The 19,070-nt window shown below is 40.4% G+C and overlaps 1 protein-coding gene across 1 annotated transcript in view; it reads right to left on the bottom strand.

The window, feature by feature from the left end:
• Positions 1-3,669: 3,669 nt before the first annotated feature.
• Positions 3,670-19,070, bottom strand: part of LOC116223881 — a 43,838-nt gene continuing 28,437 nt past the window's right edge. The window contains exons 2-8 of the mRNA XM_042709975.1: positions 10,743-10,947; positions 10,432-10,541; positions 9,354-9,441; positions 7,143-7,311; positions 5,811-6,031; positions 4,111-4,281; positions 3,670-4,080 (exon numbers count right to left, since the gene is read on the bottom strand). Coding sequence (XP_042565909.1) covers positions 3,885-4,080; positions 4,111-4,281; positions 5,811-6,031; positions 7,143-7,311; positions 9,354-9,441; positions 10,432-10,541; positions 10,743-10,947 — 1,160 coding nt within the window. The 3' untranslated portion in view covers positions 3,670-3,884. The remainder of the gene's footprint in view (positions 4,081-4,110; positions 4,282-5,810; positions 6,032-7,142; positions 7,312-9,353; positions 9,442-10,431; positions 10,542-10,742; positions 10,948-19,070) is intronic.

Here is a 19,070-nt window from a genome sequence, read left to right as displayed (position 1 = left end):
ATTTATTTTTTTCAAATGATGGGTATGAAAACTCTTGTCGACTTTGAAAATGTCTTCTAACTTAGGCCCAAAGTAATTCAGGGGGAATCTCTCTTGTGTCGTCAAACAAGCTAAGGAAAACAACAAAGTGCGATATTAATTTCAGATATGTTTTCGTACCATCTACAAAATGTCTAAGTGTTCTAAAAATACATGTAATTTGATCTCCATTAAACTGTGCCAAATTGGTGAAGTTATTTCTATCAGGCCCTACCCCGGCAGTGATTTACATGGACTATGTGCACAGTTGTAGCTTGTATGACTATTTAAGAAGAAGGCTGTTACTCTTGGTACTACTGCATTCTTTTATGAGAACAACGGAATGTTTCATCAAGGGGAACCAGCATGTCTAAATTACGACACTGGCCAAAACTGAACCTCTGCTGTTTCCAGCAATGTCCTTACAAATGCAGTGACATTGCTGTGGAGACGAGAGGAACTCTTATACAGGCCAGAGGTAAAGATTCTGACTGCCAAGCTCTGTAGGACATTTTGCAAGTGCAGCATATAAAGAAAGTCTTGTAGGAAACAATGTGAGGGAATACACACCACAGTCCAGTTCGCCATGGAGGCTTTCACATGTTTGGCTGGACTCTGTTTGAAAGAAAGGACAGTGGATGTTAACTCTGGGTAGCATCTTAAAACCACTCATCATCCGTGTTACAATGAACATGTTGCATTTATAGTGCACGATTGTGGTGATGAGATGCTCCGGTTCCTTACTTGGAGGAACACAGCTGTAGGAAATGTCGAGGTACTTGTAGGTGCCACCACATGGATCAGAGAAGATGCTGTTTGAGGCCTGCAGACGGCATTTTGTTCTTCCTTCACATCTTTATGGGAAAGAAAAAAGAGATACATGCGTTCTTGACAAAACTCCCCAGTCATTCAAAGAAGGTACTTGTAGGTTTAAGGAAAGGGTCTGGAAAGATGCTGTTTTAGACTTAAATCGGACATAACATCCTGCCTTCACTAGCAGGGATGAATACAGAGAAACCCATTTACACAGCAGAACCTTTGTGTCATGTACTGACCTTTCACTTATTATAGGGAGTGTTGTGGGAGCATAGCAGTTGGTATTGCTGAGCTGATGTGCAGGTCGCCCAGAAGAGCAGGTAGTTTCATCTGTCCGGCCATAATTGGCTTTCTTGATATGGATTACGTTTGAACCTGGGTTGGAAGGACAGACGTTATATTTTGACAAGCAGGTAAAAAATTGCAGTTGATGTTTTGACAACAAGGATGTTTAAGGGATTTTCCTGGCCTTTTTAATGTTGGCTACCTGAGATTACTCAGCTTAACTTTAGTTTCCTTGTTCAAATGGTTTTGCCTGTCTGTGAGCGTTTACTGAAGCTTGCTAGCTAAGTACTAGTTAAACAGCTGTTTAGTAACATTGTTCATTTAAAGTGGAAAGCATTGCATTTTTGTATATTATTTATTTATTTTTTTCAAATGATGGGTATGAAAACTCTTGTCGACTTTGAAAATGTCTTCTAACTTAGGCCCAAAGTAATTCAGGGGGGGAATCTCTCTTGTGTCGTTAAACAAGCTAAGGAAAACAACAAAGTGCGATATTAATTTCAGATATTTATTCGTACCATCTACAAAATGTCTAACTGTTCTAAAAATCCATGTAATTTGATCTCCATTAAACTGTGCCAAATTGGTGAAGTTATTTCTATCAGGCCCTACCCCGGCAGTGATTTACATGGACTATGTGCACAGTTGTAGCTTGTATGACTATTTAAGAAGAAGGCTGTTACTCTTGGTACTACTGCATTCTTTTATGAGAACAACGGAATGTTTCATCAAGGGGAACCGCATGTCTAAATTACGACACTGGCCAAAACTGAACCTCTGCTGTTTCCAGCAATGTCCTTACAAATGCAGTGACATTGCTGTGGAGACGAGAGGAACTCTTATACAGGCCAGTGGTAAAGATTCTGTCTGCCTAGCCCTGTAGGACATTTTGCAAGTGCAGCATATAAAGAAAGTCTTGTAGGAAACAATGTGAGGGAATACACACCACAGTCCAGTTCGCCACGGAGGCTTTCACATGTTTGGCTGGACTCTGTTTGGCTGGACTCTGTTTGGCTGGACTCTGTTTGAAAGAAAGAACAGTGGATGTTAACTCTGGGTAGCATCTTAAAAACCACTCATCATCCGTGTTACAATGAACATGTTGCATTTATAGTGCAAGATTGTGGTGATGAGATGCTCCGGTTCCTTACTTGGAGGAACACAGCTGTAGGAGATGTCGAGGTACTTGTAGGTGCCACCACACGGATCAGAGAAGATGCTGCTTGAGGCCTGCAGACGGCATTTTGTTCTTCCTTCACATCTTTACGGGAAAGAAAAAAGAGATACATCCGTTCTTGACAAAACTCCCCAGTCATTCAAAGAAGGTACTTTAGGTTTAAGGAAAGGGTCTTGAAAGATGCTGTTTTTAGACTTAAATCAGACATAACATCCTGCCTTCACTAGCAGGGATGAATACAGAGAAACCCATTTACACAGCAGAACCTTTGTGTTTTTAAATGTCATGTACTGACCTTTCACTTATTATAGGGAGTGTTGTGGGAGCATAGCAGTTGGTATTGCTGAGCTGATGTGCAGGTCGCCCAGAAGAGCAGGTAGTTTCATCTGTCCGGCCATAATTGGCTTTCTTGATATGGATTACGTTTGAACCTGGGTTGGAAGGCCAGACGTTATATTTTGACAAGCAGGTAAAAAATTGCAGTTGATGTTTTGACAACAAGGATGTTTAACTGGCACTGGTCTCAAATCAACAGCCTCAGTCAGCGAAACGCACAGGTCGGAGTTGTAGTACTTGACATTTTATGTCAGTTGACGAAGATGCTTGCTTTGAGTGGCAGTCGAATTTAAGAGTGGTCTCTGGTTCAATTGGGATGCCCCCGGATCGAGTGGCATGAGAGATCCTGACGTGGCTAACTAAAGCGTGACCCGGGAAGACATCACAGTTAAGGGATTTTCCTGGCCTTTTTAATGTTGGCTACCTGAGATTACTCAGCTTAACTTTAGTTTCCTTGTTCAAATGGTTTTGCCTGTCTGTGAGCGTTTACTGAAGCTTGCTAGCTAAGTACTAGTTAAACAGCTGTTTAGTAACATTGTTCATTTAAAGTGGAAAGCATTGCATTTTTGTAATTTTTTTTTTTTTTTCAAATGATGGGTATGAAAACTCTTGTCGACTTTGAAAATGTCTTCTAACTTAGGCCCAACGTAATTCAGGGGGAATCTCTCTTGTGTCGTCAAACAAGCTAAGGAAAACAACAAAGTGCGATATTAATTTCAGATATGTATTCGTACCATCTACAAAATGTCTAAGTGTTCTAAAAATACATGTAATTTGATCTCCATTAAACTGTGCCAAATTGGTGAAGTTATTTCTATCAGGCCCTACCCCGGCAGTGATTTACATGGACTATGTGCACAGTTGTAGCTTGTATGACTATTTAAGAAGAAGGCTGTTACTCTTGGTACTACTGCATTCTTTTATGAGAACAACGGAATGTTTCATCAAGGGGAACCAGCATGTCTAAATTACGACACTGGCCAAAACTGAACCTCTGCTGTTTCCAGCAATGTCCTTACAAATGCAGTGACATTGCTGTGGAGACGAGAGGAACTCTTATACAGGCCAGAGGTAAAGATTCTGACTGCCAAGCTCTGTAGGACATTTTGCAAGTGCAGCATATAAAGAAAGTCTTGTAGGAAACAATGTGAGGGAATACACACCACAGTCCAGTTCGCCATGGAGGCTTTCACATGTTTGGCTGGACTCTGTTTGAAAGAAAGGACAGTGGATGTTAACTCTGGGTAGCATCTTAAAAACCACTCATCATCCGTGTTACAATGAACATGTTGCATTTATAGTGCACGATTGTGGTGATGAGATGCTCCGGTTCCTTACTTGGAGGAACACAGCTGTAGGAAATGTCGAGGTACTTGTAGGTGCCACCACATGGATCAGAGAAGATGCTATTTGAGGCCTGCAGACGGCATTTTGTTCTTCCTTCACATCTTTATGGGAAAGAAAAAAGAGATACATGCGTTCTTGACAAAACTCCCCAGTCATTCAAAGAAGGTACTTGTAGGTTTAAGGAAAGGGTCTGGAAAGATGCTGTTTTAGACTTAAATCGGACATAACATCCTGCCTTCACTAGCAGGGATGAATACAGAGAAACCCATTTACACAGCAGAACCTTTGTGTCATGTACTGACCTTTCACTTATTATAGGGAGTGTTGTGGGAGCATAGCAGTTGGTATTGCTGAGCTGATCTGCAGGTCGCCCAGAAGAGCAGGTAGTTTCATCTGTCCGGCCATAATTGGCTTTCTTGATATGGATTACGTTGAACCTGGGTTGGAAGGACAGACGTTATATTTTGACAAGCAGGTAAAAAAATTGCAGTTGATGTTTTGACAACAAGGATGTTTAAGGGATTTTCCTGGCCTTTTTAATGTTGGCTACCTGAGATTACTCAGCTTAACTTTAGTTTCCTTGTTCAAATGGTTTTGCCTGTCTGTGAGCGTTTACTGAAGCTTGCTAGCTAAGTACTAGTTAAACAGCTGTTTAGTAACATTGTTCATTTAAAGTGGAAAGCATTGCATTTTTGTATCTTGTTTAATTCTTTTTTATTTTTTTTTCAAATGATGGGTATGAAAACTCTTGTCGACTTTGAAAATGTCTTCTAACTTAGGCCCAAAGTAATTCAGGGGGAATCTCTCTTGTGTCGTTAAACAAGCTAAGGAAAACAACAAAGTGCGATATTAATTTCAGATATTTATTCGTACCATCTACAAAATGTCTAACTGTTCTGAAAATCCATGTAATTTGATCTCCGTTAAACTGTGCCAAATTGGTGAAGTTATTTCTATCAGGCCCTACCCCGGCAGTGATTTACATGGACTATGTGCACAGTTGTAGCTCGTATGACTATTTAAGAAGAAGGCTGTTACTCTTGGTACTACTGCATTCTTTTATGAGAACAACGGAATGTTTCATCAAGGGGAACCAGCATGTCTAAATTACGACACTGGCCAAAACTGAACCTCTGCTGTTTCCAGCAATGTCCTTACAAATGCAGTGACATTGCTGTGGAGACGAGAGGAACTCTTATACAGGCCAGTGGTAAAGATTCTGTCTGCCTAGCCCTGTAGGACATTTTGCAAGTGCAGCATATAAAGAAAGTCTTGTAGGAAACAATGTGAGGGAATACACACCACAGTCCAGTTCGCCACGGAGGCTTTCACATGTTTGGCTGGACTCTGTTTGGCTGGACTCTGTTTGGCTGGACTCTGTTTGAAAGAAAGAACAGTGGATGTTAACTCTGGGTAGCATCTTAAAAACCACTCATCATCCGTGTTACAATGAACATGTTGCATTTATAGTGCAAGATTGTGGTGATGAGATGCTCCGGTTCCTTACTTGGAGGAACACAGCTGTAGGAGATGTCGAGGTACTTGTAGGTGCCACCACACGGATCAGAGAAGATGCTGCTTGAGGCCTGCAGACGGCATTTTGTTCTTCCTTCACATCTTTACGGGAAAGAAAAAAGAGATACATCCGTTCTTGACAAAACTCCCCAGTCATTCAAAGAAGGTACTTTTAGGTTTAAGGAAAGGGTCTTGAAAGATGCTGTTTTAGACTTAAATCAGACATAACATCCTGCCTTCACTACTTAGCAGGGATGAATACAGAGAAACCCATTTACACAGCAGAACCTTTGTGTTTTAAATGTCATGTACTGACCTTTCACTTATTATAGGGAGTGTTGTGGGAGCATAGCAGTTGGTATTGCTGAGCTGATGTGCAGGTCGCCCAGAAGAGCAGGTAGTTTCATCTGTCCGGCCATAATTGGCTTTCTTGATATGGATTACGTTTGAACCTGGGTTGGAAGGCCAGACGTTATATTTGACAAGCAGGTAAAAAATTGCAGTTGATGTTTTGACAACAAGGATGTTTAACTGGCACTGGTCTCAAATCAACAGCCTCAGTCAGCGAAACGCACAGGTCGGAGTTGTAGTACTTGACATTTTATGTCAGTTGACGAAGATGCTTGCTTTGAGTGGCAGTCGAATTTAAGAGTGGTCTCTGGTTCAATTGGGATGCCCCCGGATCGAGTGGCATGAGAGATCCTGACGTGGCTAACTAAAGCGTGACCCGGGAAGACATCACAGTTAAGGGATTTTCCTGGCCTTTTTAATGTTGGCTACCTGAGATTACTCAGCTTAACTTTAGTTTCCTTGTTCAAATGGTTTTGCCTGTCTGTGAGCATTTTACTGAAGCTTGCTAGCTAAGTACTAGTTAAACAGCTGTTTAGTAACATTGTTCATTTAAAGTGGAAAGCATTGCATTTTTGTATCTTGTTTAATTCTTTTTTATTTTTTTTCAAATGATGGGTATGAAAACTCTTGTCGACTTTGAAAATGTCTTCTAACTTAGGCCCAACGTAATTCAGGGGGAATCTCTCTTGTGTCGTCAAACAAGCTAAGGAAAACAACAAAGTGCGATATTAATTTCAGATATGTATTCGTACCATCTACAAAATGTCTAAGTGTTCTAAAAATACATGTAATTTGATCTCCATTAAACTGTGCCAAATTGGTGAAGTTATTTCTATCAGGCCCTACCCCGGCAGTGATTTACATGGACTATGTGCACAGTTGTAGCTTGTATGACTATTTAAGAAGAAGGCTGTTACTCTTGGTACTACTGCATTCTTTTATGAGAACAACGGAATGTTTCATCAAGGGGAACCAGCATGTCTAAATTACGACACTGGCCAAAACTGAACCTCTGCTGTTTCCAGCAATGTCCTTACAAATGCAGTGACATTGCTGTGGAGACGAGAGGAACTCTTATACAGGCCAGAGGTAAAGATTCTGACTGCCAAGCTCTGTAGGACATTTTGCAAGTGCAGCATATAAAGAAAGTCTTGTAGGAAACAATGTGAGGGAATACACACCACAGTCCAGTTCGCCATGGAGGCTTTCACATGTTTGGCTGGACTCTGTTTGAAAGAAAGGACAGTGGATGTTAACTCTGGGTAGCATCTTAAAAACCACTCATCATCCGTGTTACAATGAACATGTTGCATTTATAGTGCACGATTGTGGTGATGAGATGCTCCGGTTCCTTACTTGGAGGAACACAGCTGTAGGAAATGTCGAGGTACTTGTAGGTGCCACCACATGGATCAGAGAAGATGCTGTTTGAGGCCTGCAGACGGCATTTTGTTCTTCCTTCACATCTTTATGGGAAAGAAAAAAGAGATACATGCGTTCTTGACAAAACTCCCCAGTCATTCAAAGAAGGTACTTGTAGGTTTAAGGAAAGGGTCTGGAAAGATGCTGTTTTAGACTTAAATCGGACATAACATCCTGCCTTCACTAGCAGGGATGAATACAGAGAAACCCATTTACACAGCAGAACCTTTGTGTCATGTACTGACCTTTCACTTATTATAGGGAGTGTTGTGGGAGCATAGCAGTTGGTATTGCTGAGCTGATCTGCAGGTCGCCCAGAAGAGCAGGTAGTTTCATCTGTCCGGCCATAATTGGCTTTCTTGATATGGATTACGTTTGAACCTGGGTTGGAAGGACAGACGTTATATTTTGACAAGCAGGTAAAAAAATGCAGTTGATGTTTTGACAACAAGGATGTTTAAGGGATTTTCCTGGCCTTTTTAATGTTGGCTACCTGAGATTACTCAGCTTAACTTTAGTTTCCTTGTTCAAATGGTTTTGCCTGTCTGTGAGCGTTTACTGAAGCTTGCTAGCTAAGTACTAGTTAAACAGCTGTTTAGTAACATTGTTCATTTAAAGTGGAAAGCATTGCATTTTTGTATCTTGTTTAATTCTTTTTTATTTTTTTTCAAATGATGGGTATGAAAACTCTTGTCGACTTTGAAAATGTCTTCTAACTTAGGCCCAAAGTAATTCAGGGGGAATCTCTCTTGTGTCGTTAAACAAGCTAAGGAAAACAACAAAGTGCGATATTAATTTCAGATATTTATTCGTACCATCTACAAAATGTCTAACTGTTCTGAAAATCCATGTAATTTGATCTCCGTTAAACTGTGCCAAATTGGTGAAGTTATTTCTATCAGGCCCTACCCCGGCAGTGATTTACATGGACTATGTGCACAGTTGTAGCTCGTATGACTATTTAAGAAGAAGGCTGTTACTCTTGGTACTACTGCATTCTTTTATGAGAACAACGGAATGTTTCATCAAGGGGAACCAACATGTCTAGATTACGACACTGGCCAAAACTGAACCTCTGCTGTTTCCAGCAATGTCCTTACAAATGCAGTGACATTGCTGTGGAGACGAGAGGAACTCTTATACAGGCCAGTGGTAAAGATTCTGTCTGCCTAGCCCTGTAGGACATTTTGCAAGTGCAGCATATAAAGAAAGTCTTGTAGGAAACAATGTGAGGGAATACACACCACAGTCCAGTTCGCCACGGAGGCTTTCACATGTTTGGCTGGACTCTGTTTGGCTGGACTCTGTTTGGCTGGACTCTGTTTGAAAGAAAGAACAGTGGATGTTAACTCTGGGTAGCATCTTAAAAACCACTCATCATCCGTGTTACAATGAACATGTTGCATTTATAGTGCAAGATTGTGGTGATGAGATGCTCCGGTTCCTTACTTGGAGGAACACAGCTGTAGGAGATGTCGAGGTACTTGTAGGTGCCACCACACGGATCAGAGAAGATGCTGCTTGAGGCCTGCAGACGGCATTTTGTTCTTCCTTCACATCTTTACGGGAAAGAAAAAAGAGATACATCCGTTCTTGACAAAACTCCCCAGTCATTCAAAGAAGGTACTTTTAGGTTTAAGGAAAGGGTCTTGAAAGATGCTGTTTTAGACTTAAATCAGACATAACATCCTGCCTTCACTACTTAGCAGGGATGAATACAGAGAAACCCATTTACACAGCAGAACCTTTGTGTTTTTAAATGTCATGTACTGACCTTTCACTTATTATAGGGAGTGTTGTGGGAGCATAGCAGTTGGTATTGCTGAGCTGATGTGCAGGTCGCCCAGAAGAGCAGGTAGTTTCATCTGTCCGGCCATAATTGGCTTTCTTGATATGGATTACGTTTGAACCTGGGTTGGAAGGCCAGACGTTATATTTTGACAAGCAGGTAAAAAATTGCAGTTGATGTTTTGACAACAAGGATGTTTAACTGGCACTGGTCTCAAATCAACAGCCTCAGTCAGCGAAACGCACAGGTCGGAGTTGTAGTACTTGACATTTTATGTCAGTTGACGAAGATGCTTGCTTTGAGTGGCAGTCGAATTTAAGAGTGGTCTCTGGTTCAATTGGGATGCCCCCGGATCGAGTGGCATGAGAGATCCTGACGTGGCTAACTAAAGCGTGACCCGGGAAGACATCACAGTTAAGGGATTTTCCTGGCCTTTTTAATGTTGGCTACCTGAGATTACTCAGCTTAACTTTAGTTTCCTTGTTCAAATGGTTTTGCCTGTCTGTGAGCATTTACTGAAGCTTGCTAGCTAAGTACTAGTTAAACAGCTGTTTAGTAACATTGTTCATTTAAAGTGGAAAGCATTGCATTTTTGTATCTTGTTTAATTCTTTTTATTTTTTTTCAAATGATGGGTATGAAAACTCTTGTCGACTTTGAAAATGTCTTCTAACTTAGGCCCAACGTAATTCAGGGGGAATCTCTCTTGTGTCGTCAAACAAGCTAAGGAAAACAACAAAGTGCGATATTAATTTCAGATATGTATTCGTACCATCTACAAAATGTCTAAGTGTTCTAAAAATACATGTAATTTGATCTCCATTAAACTGTGCCAAATTGGTGAAGTTATTTCTATCAGGCCCTACCCCGGCAGTGATTTACATGGACTATGTGCACAGTTGTAGCTTGTATGACTATTTAAGAAGAAGGCTGTTACTCTTGGTACTACTGCATTCTTTTATGAGAACAACGGAATGTTTCATCAAGGGGAACCAGCATGTCTAAATTACGACACTGGCCAAAACTGAACCTCTGCTGTTTCCAGCAATGTCCTTACAAATGCAGTGACATTGCTGTGGAGACGAGAGGAACTCTTATACAGGCCAGAGGTAAAGATTCTGACTGCCAAGCTCTGTAGGACATTTTGCAAGTGCAGCATATAAAGAAAGTCTTGTAGGAAACAATGTGAGGGAATACACACCACAGTCCAGTTCGCCATGGAGGCTTTCACATGTTTGGCTGGACTCTGTTTGAAAGAAAGGACAGTGGATGTTAACTCTGGGTAGCATCTTAAAAACCACTCATCATCCGTGTTACAATGAACATGTTGCATTTATAGTGCACGATTGTGGTGATGAGATGCTCCGGTTCCTTACTTGGAGGAACACAGCTGTAGGAAATGTCGAGGTACTTGTAGGTGCCACCACATGGATCAGAGAAGATGCTGTTTGAGGCCTGCAGACGGCATTTTGTTCTTCCTTCACATCTTTATGGGAAAGAAAAAAGAGATACATGCGTTCTTGACAAAACTCCCCAGTCATTCAAAGAAGGTACTTGTAGGTTTAAGGAAAGGGTCTGGAAAGATGCTGTTTAAGACTTAAATCGGACATAACATCCTGCCTTCACTAGCAGGGATGAATACAGAGAAACCCATTTACACAGCAGAACCTTTGTGTCATGTACTGACCTTTCACTTATTATAGGGAGTGTTGTGGGAGCATAGCAGTTGGTATTGCTGAGCTGATCTGCAGGTCGCCCAGAAGAGCAGGTAGTTTCATCTGTCCGGCCATAATTGGCTTTCTTGATATGGATTACGTTTGAACCTGGGTTGGAAGGACAGACGTTATATTTTGACAAGCAGGTAAAAAATTGCAGTTGATGTTTTGACAACAAGGATGTTTAAGGGATTTTCCTGGCCTTTTTAATGTTGGCTACCTGAGATTACCTCAGCTTAACTTTAGTTTCCTTGTTCAAATGGTTTTGCCTGTCTGTGAGCGTTTACTGAAGCTTGCTAGCTAAGTACTAGTTAAACAGCTGTTTAGTAACATTGTTCATTTAAAGTGGAAAGCATTGCATTTTTGTATCTTGTTTAATTCTTTTTTATTTTTTTTCAAATGATGGGTATGAAAACTCTTGTCGACTTTGAAAATGTCTTCTAACTTAGGCCCAAAGTAATTCAGGGGGAATCTCTCTTGTGTCGTTAAACAAGCTAAGGAAAACAACAAAGTGCGATATTAATTTCAGATATTTATTCGTACCATCTACAAAATGTCTAACTGTTCTGAAAATCCATGTAATTTGATCTCCGTTAAACTGTGCCAAATTGGTGAAGTTATTTCTATCAGGCCCTACCCCGGCAGTGATTTACATGGACTATGTGCACAGTTGTAGCTCGTATGACTATTTAAGAAGAAGGCTGTTACTCTTGGTACTACTGCATTCTTTTATGAGAACAACGGAATGTTTCATCAAGGGGAACCAACATGTCTAGATTACGACACTGGCCAAAACTGAACCTCTGCTGTTTCCAGCAATGTCCTTACAAATGCAGTGACATTGCTGTGGAGACGAGAGGAACTCTTATACAGGCCAGAGGTAAAGATTCTGACTGCCAAGCTCTGTAGGACATTTTGCAAGTGCAGCATATAAAGAAAGTCTTGTAGGAAACAATGTGAGGGAATACACACCACAGTCCAGTTCGCCATGGAGGCTTTCACATGTTTGGCTGGACTCTGTTTGAAAGAAAGGACAGTGGATGTTGACTCTGGGTAGCATCTTAAAAACCACTCATCATCTGTGTTACAATGAACATGTTGCATTTATAGTGCACGATTGTGGTGATGAGATGCTCCGGTTCCTTACTTGGAGGAACACAGCTGTAGGAAATGTCGAGGTACTTGTAGGTGCCACTACATGGATCAGAGAAGATGCTGTTTGAGGCCTGCAGACGGCATTTTGTTCTTCCTTCACATCTTTAAAGCAAGGATAAAAAGGCGAAGTCAGTTGTTTGAATGATTGGCTTTTTCCTACAACAGCGACAAGGTACTTGAAGGTTTCAGGCCCAACTGGAAAAATACTGTTTTACACTTTCACCAGACCTGATGGCCTGCCTTCACTACTCAGTAGGGCTGAAGATGCAGAAACCCATTTTCACTGTAAAACTGGTTTGCTGCTGATGAAACATGAGTTCACATGTCCGTAACTCACCTCTCCCTTACTATAGGGAGCTTTCTAGTTAACTCACCTCTCCCTTACTATAGGGAGTGTTGTAGATGCAGAGCAGTCGGTCTTGCTGTGTTGATTTTCAGGGCATCCAGAAGAGCAGGTGATTTTATCTCTCCGCCCGTAACTGGCAGTCTGGATAAGGATTACATTGGAACCTGAAGAGGAAGACATCATAATTTGTAACAGAAGGAAAAGATAGCAGTACATATGTCGACTATAAGAAGATTAACTGATATCGGCCTTAATTCCACTGGTTTTCGGGAGTTCAAAATGTAAGGCTATTTTCGCTCTAAGAATTTAAGTGTGGTCTCTGGTTCAATTGGGATGCCCCCGGAGGGAGTGGCATGAGAGATCCTGACGTGGCTAACTAAAGAGTGACCTGGGAAGACATCACAGTTAAGGGATTGTCCTGGCCTTTTTAATGTTGGCTACCTGAGATTATTCATCTTAACTTTAGTTTCCTTGTTCAAATGGTTTCGCCTGTCTGTGAGCGTTTACTGAAGCTTGCTAGCTAAGTACTAGCTAAACAGCTGTTTAGTAAAATTGTTCATTTAAAGTGGAAAGCATCGCATTATTGTATCTTGTTTAATTATTATATATTTTTTTTCAAATGATGGGTATGAAAACTCTTGTCGACTTTGAAAATGTCTTCTAACTTAGGCCAAAAGTAATTGAGGGGGAATCTCTCTTGTGTCGTCAAACAAGCTAAGGAAAACAACAAAGTACGATATTAATTTCAGATATTTATTTCGTACCATCTACAAAATGACTAACTGTTCTAAAAATCCATGTAATTTGATCTCCATTAAACTGTGCCAAATTGGTGAAGTTATTTCTATCAGGCCCTACCCCGACAGTGATTTACATGGACTATGTGCACAGTTGTAGCTCGTATGACTATTTAAGAAGAAGGCTGTTACTCTTGGTACTACTGCATTATTTTATGAGAACAACAGAACATTTCATCAAGGGGATGTCTAGATTACGTCTAGACATGTCTAGATTACGACACTGGCCAAAACTGAACCTCTGCTGTTTCCAGCAATGTCCTTACAAATGCAGTGACATTGCTGTGGAGACGAGAGGAACTCTTATACAGGCCAGTGGTAAAGATTCTGACTGCCAAGCTCTGTAGGACATTTTGCAAGTGCAGCATATAAAGAAAGTCTCGTAGGAAACAATGTGAGGGAATACACACCACAGTCCAGTTCGCCATGGAGGCTTTCACATGTTTGGCTGGACTCTGTTTGAAAGAAAGGACAGTGGATGTTAACTCTGGGTAGCATCTTAAAAAACACTCATCATCTGTGTTACAATGAACATGTTGCATTTATAGTGCAAGATTGTGGTGATGAAATGCTCCGGTTCCTTACTTGGAGGAACACAGCTGTAGGAGATATCGAGGTACTTGTAGGTGCCACCACACGGATCACGGAAGATGTTGCTTGAGGCCTGCAGACGGCATGTCGTTCTTCCTTCACATCTTTACGGGAAAGAAAAAAGAGATACATGTGTTCTTGACAAAACTCCCCAGTCATTCAAACAAGGTACTTGTAGGTTTAAGGAAAGGGTCTTGAAAGATGCTGTTTTAGACTTAAATCAGACATAACATCCTGCCTTCACTACTTAGCAGGGATAAATACACAGAAACCCATTTACACATCAGAACCTTTGTGTCATGTACTGACCTTTCTCTTATTATAGGGAGTGTTGTCGGATCATAGCAGTTGGTATTGCTGAGCTGATGTGCAGGGCGTCCAGAAGAGCAGGTGGTTTTATCTCTCCGCCCGTAACTGGCAGCGTGGATACTGATTACATCGGAACCTGAAAAGGAAGACATCAAAATTTGTAACAGAAGGAAAAGATAGCAGTACATATATCGAGTATAAGAAGATTTACTGAAAGCGGCCTTAAATCCACTGGTTTTCGGGTGTTCAAAACTTAAGGCTGGTTTCGCTGTAAGATGGAATGTCCTCAGTGGATCTAGACCAGAGATCCTTAAATGGCTGCTCCAGAGAGATTTGGCATGCATGGTTGAGTTTTGTCCAGTGATGCTGTTACTGGGATCAGTAAAAGTCTTAAGGGGACCAGTAGTAACTATGCCTACTGTCAACATTTACATTTACATTTAGACATTTAGCAGACGCTTTTATCCAAAGCGACTTACAATGTATACACATTTTACATTTACACTGATGGCACACTGCACATCAGGAGCAATTAGGGGTTCAGTGTCTTGCTCAAGGACGCTTCGACAGGGAATCGAACTAGCAACCTTTTGATTACTAAACGACTTCTCTACCTCCTGTACCACTGTTGTCAAGCTTTATAGATCAGTGTGCATGCTCGGCATATTAGGAATGTGATCTAATAAAAGACTTGAGGGAATACACACCACATTCCAGTTTTCTTTGATGTCCTTCACATGTCTGGCCGGACTCTGTTGGAAAGAAATAAAAGTTGATTTTGCCTAGAAGAATTTAACGTCTTATACAATTGTTAAAATTAAAGTTAGATTGAACGTGTTTGGATTGTAGTGTAAGATTGTGGCGATGAGATGCTCCGGTTCTTTACTTGGAGGAACACAGCTGTAGGAGATGTCAAGGTACTTGTAGGTGCCAAAACACGGATCAGAGAAGATGCTGTTTGAGGCCTGCAGAAGGCATGTCATTCTTCCTTCACATCTTTAAAGCAAGGACAAAAAGGCAAAATTAGTTGTTTGAATGATTAGCTTTTTCCTACAACAGCAAGAAGGTACTTGAAGGTTTCAGCCCCAACTGGAAAAATACTGTTTTACACTTTCACCAGACGTGATGGCCTGCCTTCACTACTCAGTAGGGCTGAAGATGCAGAAACCCATTTTCACTGTAAAACTAGTTTGCTGTTGATGAAACATGAGTTCACATGTCCGTAACTCACCTCTCCCTTACTATAGGGAGCGTTGTAGTTAAGTCACCTCTCCTTTCCTATAGGGAGCGTTAACTCACCTCTCCCTTACTATAGGGAGTGTTGTAGATGCAGAGCAGTCGGTCTTGCTGTGTTGATTAGCAGGGCATCCAGAAGAGCAGGTGGTTTTATCTCTCCGCCCATAACTGGCAGTGTGGATAAGGATTACATTGGAACCTAAAGAGGAAGACATCATAGTTTGTAACAGAAGGAAAAGATAGCAGTTTATATGTCGACTATAAGACGGGATGTCTTAGCCTTTAAAGGTCTATTTCCCACCGGTCGGAAAATAGTATTTTGTTCTTGTTCTCAATATGCCTTTAAATCTCTGCAAGTTTTTGTCCTAGTATCATAAAAAGAACATTCCCAGAAACCTTTAATCTTTTACATAGGCGACTTGTGCATCAATATTGTTTAGTTAGAGGAAATATACCAAAACTTCAAGGCATGTCAGACTGCCTAAAACGGTCTAACAGGCCTTATGGGACCTGGGGACCAGTAGTATACATGCTTACTACTATCTACACAGCTGTTTAGTAACATTGTTAATTTAAAGTGGAAAGCATTGTGTTTGTATATCTTGTTTCATTATTGTTTTTCCAATGATGGGTATGCAAACTCTTGTCAGCTTAGTAAATCTCTTGTCACTTAGGCCCAAAGTAATTCAGGGGGAATCTCTCTGGTGTCGTAAACAAGCTAAGGAAAATGCTATAATAATTTCATTATTAAAACCATCTTGAAAATGTGTAACAGTTCTAAAAATCCATGTAATTTGATCTCCATTAAATTGCATCGAATTGGCAGTGTTGTATAGTAACGAAGTAGAAATACTTCGTTCCTGTACTTAAGTAGTTTTTTTGGATATCTGTACTTTACTTTACTACTTATATTTCTGTTTATTTTTACTTCGCTACATTTTGCAAAGAAAACTGATACTTTTACTCCGAAACATTTCCCATGAAACCTTCGTTACTCGTTACAAAATCAAATCATCTTTAGAAACGTCGGGGACTTTGGTAGAACAACGACTGCAAGCAGGTTTGGCGAATCAGTGGTCCTAGCGCACGTTAATGCGCTATTGACCGTTCGCAAAAGCCCCATACTCTTAGTTACTGTTTCTACGTCTTTTGAACTCGTTCATGCACTGTACTGTCTGTCAGTGTCAATGATTCTTTTTGGAGTAATATCTCCGCGATATCCTGTAGATCAAGGCAAAATGCACTGCAATATGCAGTGGAAGGATGTATACAATAATCGAAGCAAAAGCATACAGGTCTCAATCAATTAATGATAAACCCCACGACCTCTTCATGCCACCAGCACAACCTTGTAGACTAGTCATGTTCTTTCACCGCTGGGTAAGATCTGTATATAATATTTCAAGCTAGCTAATAACCTACAAAGATGATTTATTCTTATTCTTTATTCCATCTCTGGCGAGGTATCTAGCTAGCTAGCTAGGATGGTGACAATATAAAGTACAGTACAGTAACGTAGCAGTGTGAAGCAAAATAGCTGCTAGTAACGTGATTGTTCAAGGAATGTGTGTGCATGTTGCTGAAAGTATTTCACAGTCACTGTACCGATAACTTGCTTGTAAAACTGATGATCCTGATGTAATGCTATGGCTTTGTATCAGATCGCCAGGTTATTGCTCTAAGGTTGTGCCTTGGGATACTCAGGAGCCCATTCACAAAATGTTACAAAGAATAAAATTCAAAAAATTCATAATGGCTTTTTGGGACGTTTTGTTTGAAGATGAACAAAACATTTTCAGTTTCAAGTAATGACTGGGTTGTTACTTTCGGTGCTGCTTTAGTATTGCCTATTGGGTTCAAATAAGGCCCAGTGTATAAGTATGCTCATTCTAGTCGGAATAAACTTCATAATTCTGCTTTTTTATTAACAGCATTTACTTGTACTTTTACTTTCAATACTTAAGTACATTTAATATCAGAAAATTATTTTTGATACTTAAGTACAGTAAAGATCAGATACTTTAAGACTTTTACTCAAGTAGTATTCTAAAAGGTTACTTTTACTTTTACTTGAGTAATTTTACAGTAAGGTATCTTTACTTTTACTCAAGTATGGCTTTTGGGTACTTTATACACCACTGCGAATTGGTGATGTTATGTATATCAGGCCCTACCCCGGCAGTGATTTACATGGACTATGTGCACAGTTATAGCTCGTATGACTATTTAAGAAGAAGGCTGTTACTCTTGGTGCTGCTGCATTCTTGTATGAGAACAACGGAAAGTTTCATCAAGGGGAACCAAAACTCCTAGATTATGACACTGTATTTGTAAGGACATTGCTGGAAACAGCTGAGGTTCAGTTTTGGCCAGTGACATTGCTGTTGAGACGAGAGGAACTCTTATGCTGGCCAGTGGTAAAGATTCTGACTGCCAAGCTCCGTAGGACATTTTGCAAGTGCAGCATATAAAGAAAGTCTTGTAGGAAACAATGTGAGGGAATACACACCACAGTCCAGTTCGCCACGAAGGCCTTCACATGTTTGGCTGGACTCTGTTTGAAAGAAAGGACAGTTCATGTTAACGCTGGGTAGCATTTAAAAAACAAAGGGAACATTTTAATGTGTATATCATAAATTATCACTGCCCAAAGTCTGTTGTATCTGGCAAGTAATATCATGATTTTGGAAGAGTGCCGACATATTTCTGTAATTAGGAAGGAAGCAGGAGCAAACCTGACTTAATGCATTTATTCTATCTTGGATCGAAGTAAACACATATCCTGGCAGGCGTTTAAAAAAGAATACAAACTTTTTTTAAAGATTAAACCCCTTGAAAGACTTGAGTATCTAGGAAGGCCAGATGGGAAGGGTAGTCTAATTTGTCAGATGCTCAGTCAGCCGTAAACGAATGTCATCCATGATGAAAATACAATAATCTTGTTTTATTAGACTAATAATCTTGTTATTTCTATTCACATAATGCTGTCTAATTAGACTTATAATCTTGTTATTTCTATTCACATGCTGCAGTCTAATTAGACTAATAATCTTGTTATTTCTATTCACATGCTGCAGTTTAATTAGACTAATAATCTTGTTATTTCTATTCACATGCTGCAGTCTTATTAGACCAAGGCAGAAGAAGAAATGCTGCGCAACACCAGCACATTTCCTGCAAAATATTTATTTTCTGGAATGCAGAGGCTGCACTTAGGTTGGGCCAGATGGTCAAATGAATCAACATAAACATATGAGGTGCAATCAAAAAGTTCTGTGCCTGAGCCTATAAAAAGCAAAAGTGGTACCTGATTTAAATGTGTCTGTCATCACCTTCGAAGTAGTCACCCAAATATCAGCGCGCCACAGTTCAAGTCGTTTGCGCCGAATGTTTCCCTCAGACCCTCAGAACGTTACAGTAGAACTCAGCGCTGAATGTTTCCCTCAGAACGTTACAGTAGAACTCAACGCTGAATGTTTCCCTCAGAACGTTTCCCTCAGAACATTACAGTAGAACTCAGCGTTGAATGTTTCCCTCAGAACATTACAGTAGAACTCAGCGCTGAATGTTTCCCTCAGATCTCTAGAGTTGAACTCAACGTTAACAGTCTGACCCCGGGGGACGTGCAAATGACCTGAACTGTGGCACACTGGCATTCAGTAATGATAACTTAAAGAAAAGCTAACTTGCTTGTTTACTGATTTGTTTTGGGGATATATTTTGTATTCCTATTCATGTAAACCCTGGATCTGAATTGTGTGGAGTTGATCCTACAGTCACGTGATTCACAAATGTATTTTGTGATTCACAAATAAATGTCAAGCGGCTCACTAATATGTTTACTAATTCACACATAAATGTCACGC

This window comes from Clupea harengus, chromosome 15 (assembly GCF_900700415.2).
Source record: "Clupea harengus chromosome 15, Ch_v2.0.2, whole genome shotgun sequence".
Classification (NCBI taxonomy): domain Eukaryota; kingdom Metazoa; phylum Chordata; class Actinopteri; order Clupeiformes; family Clupeidae; genus Clupea; species Clupea harengus.
The sequence above is the reverse complement of the archived record's forward strand: the minus strand, read 5'-3'. Positions and strand labels throughout refer to the sequence as shown.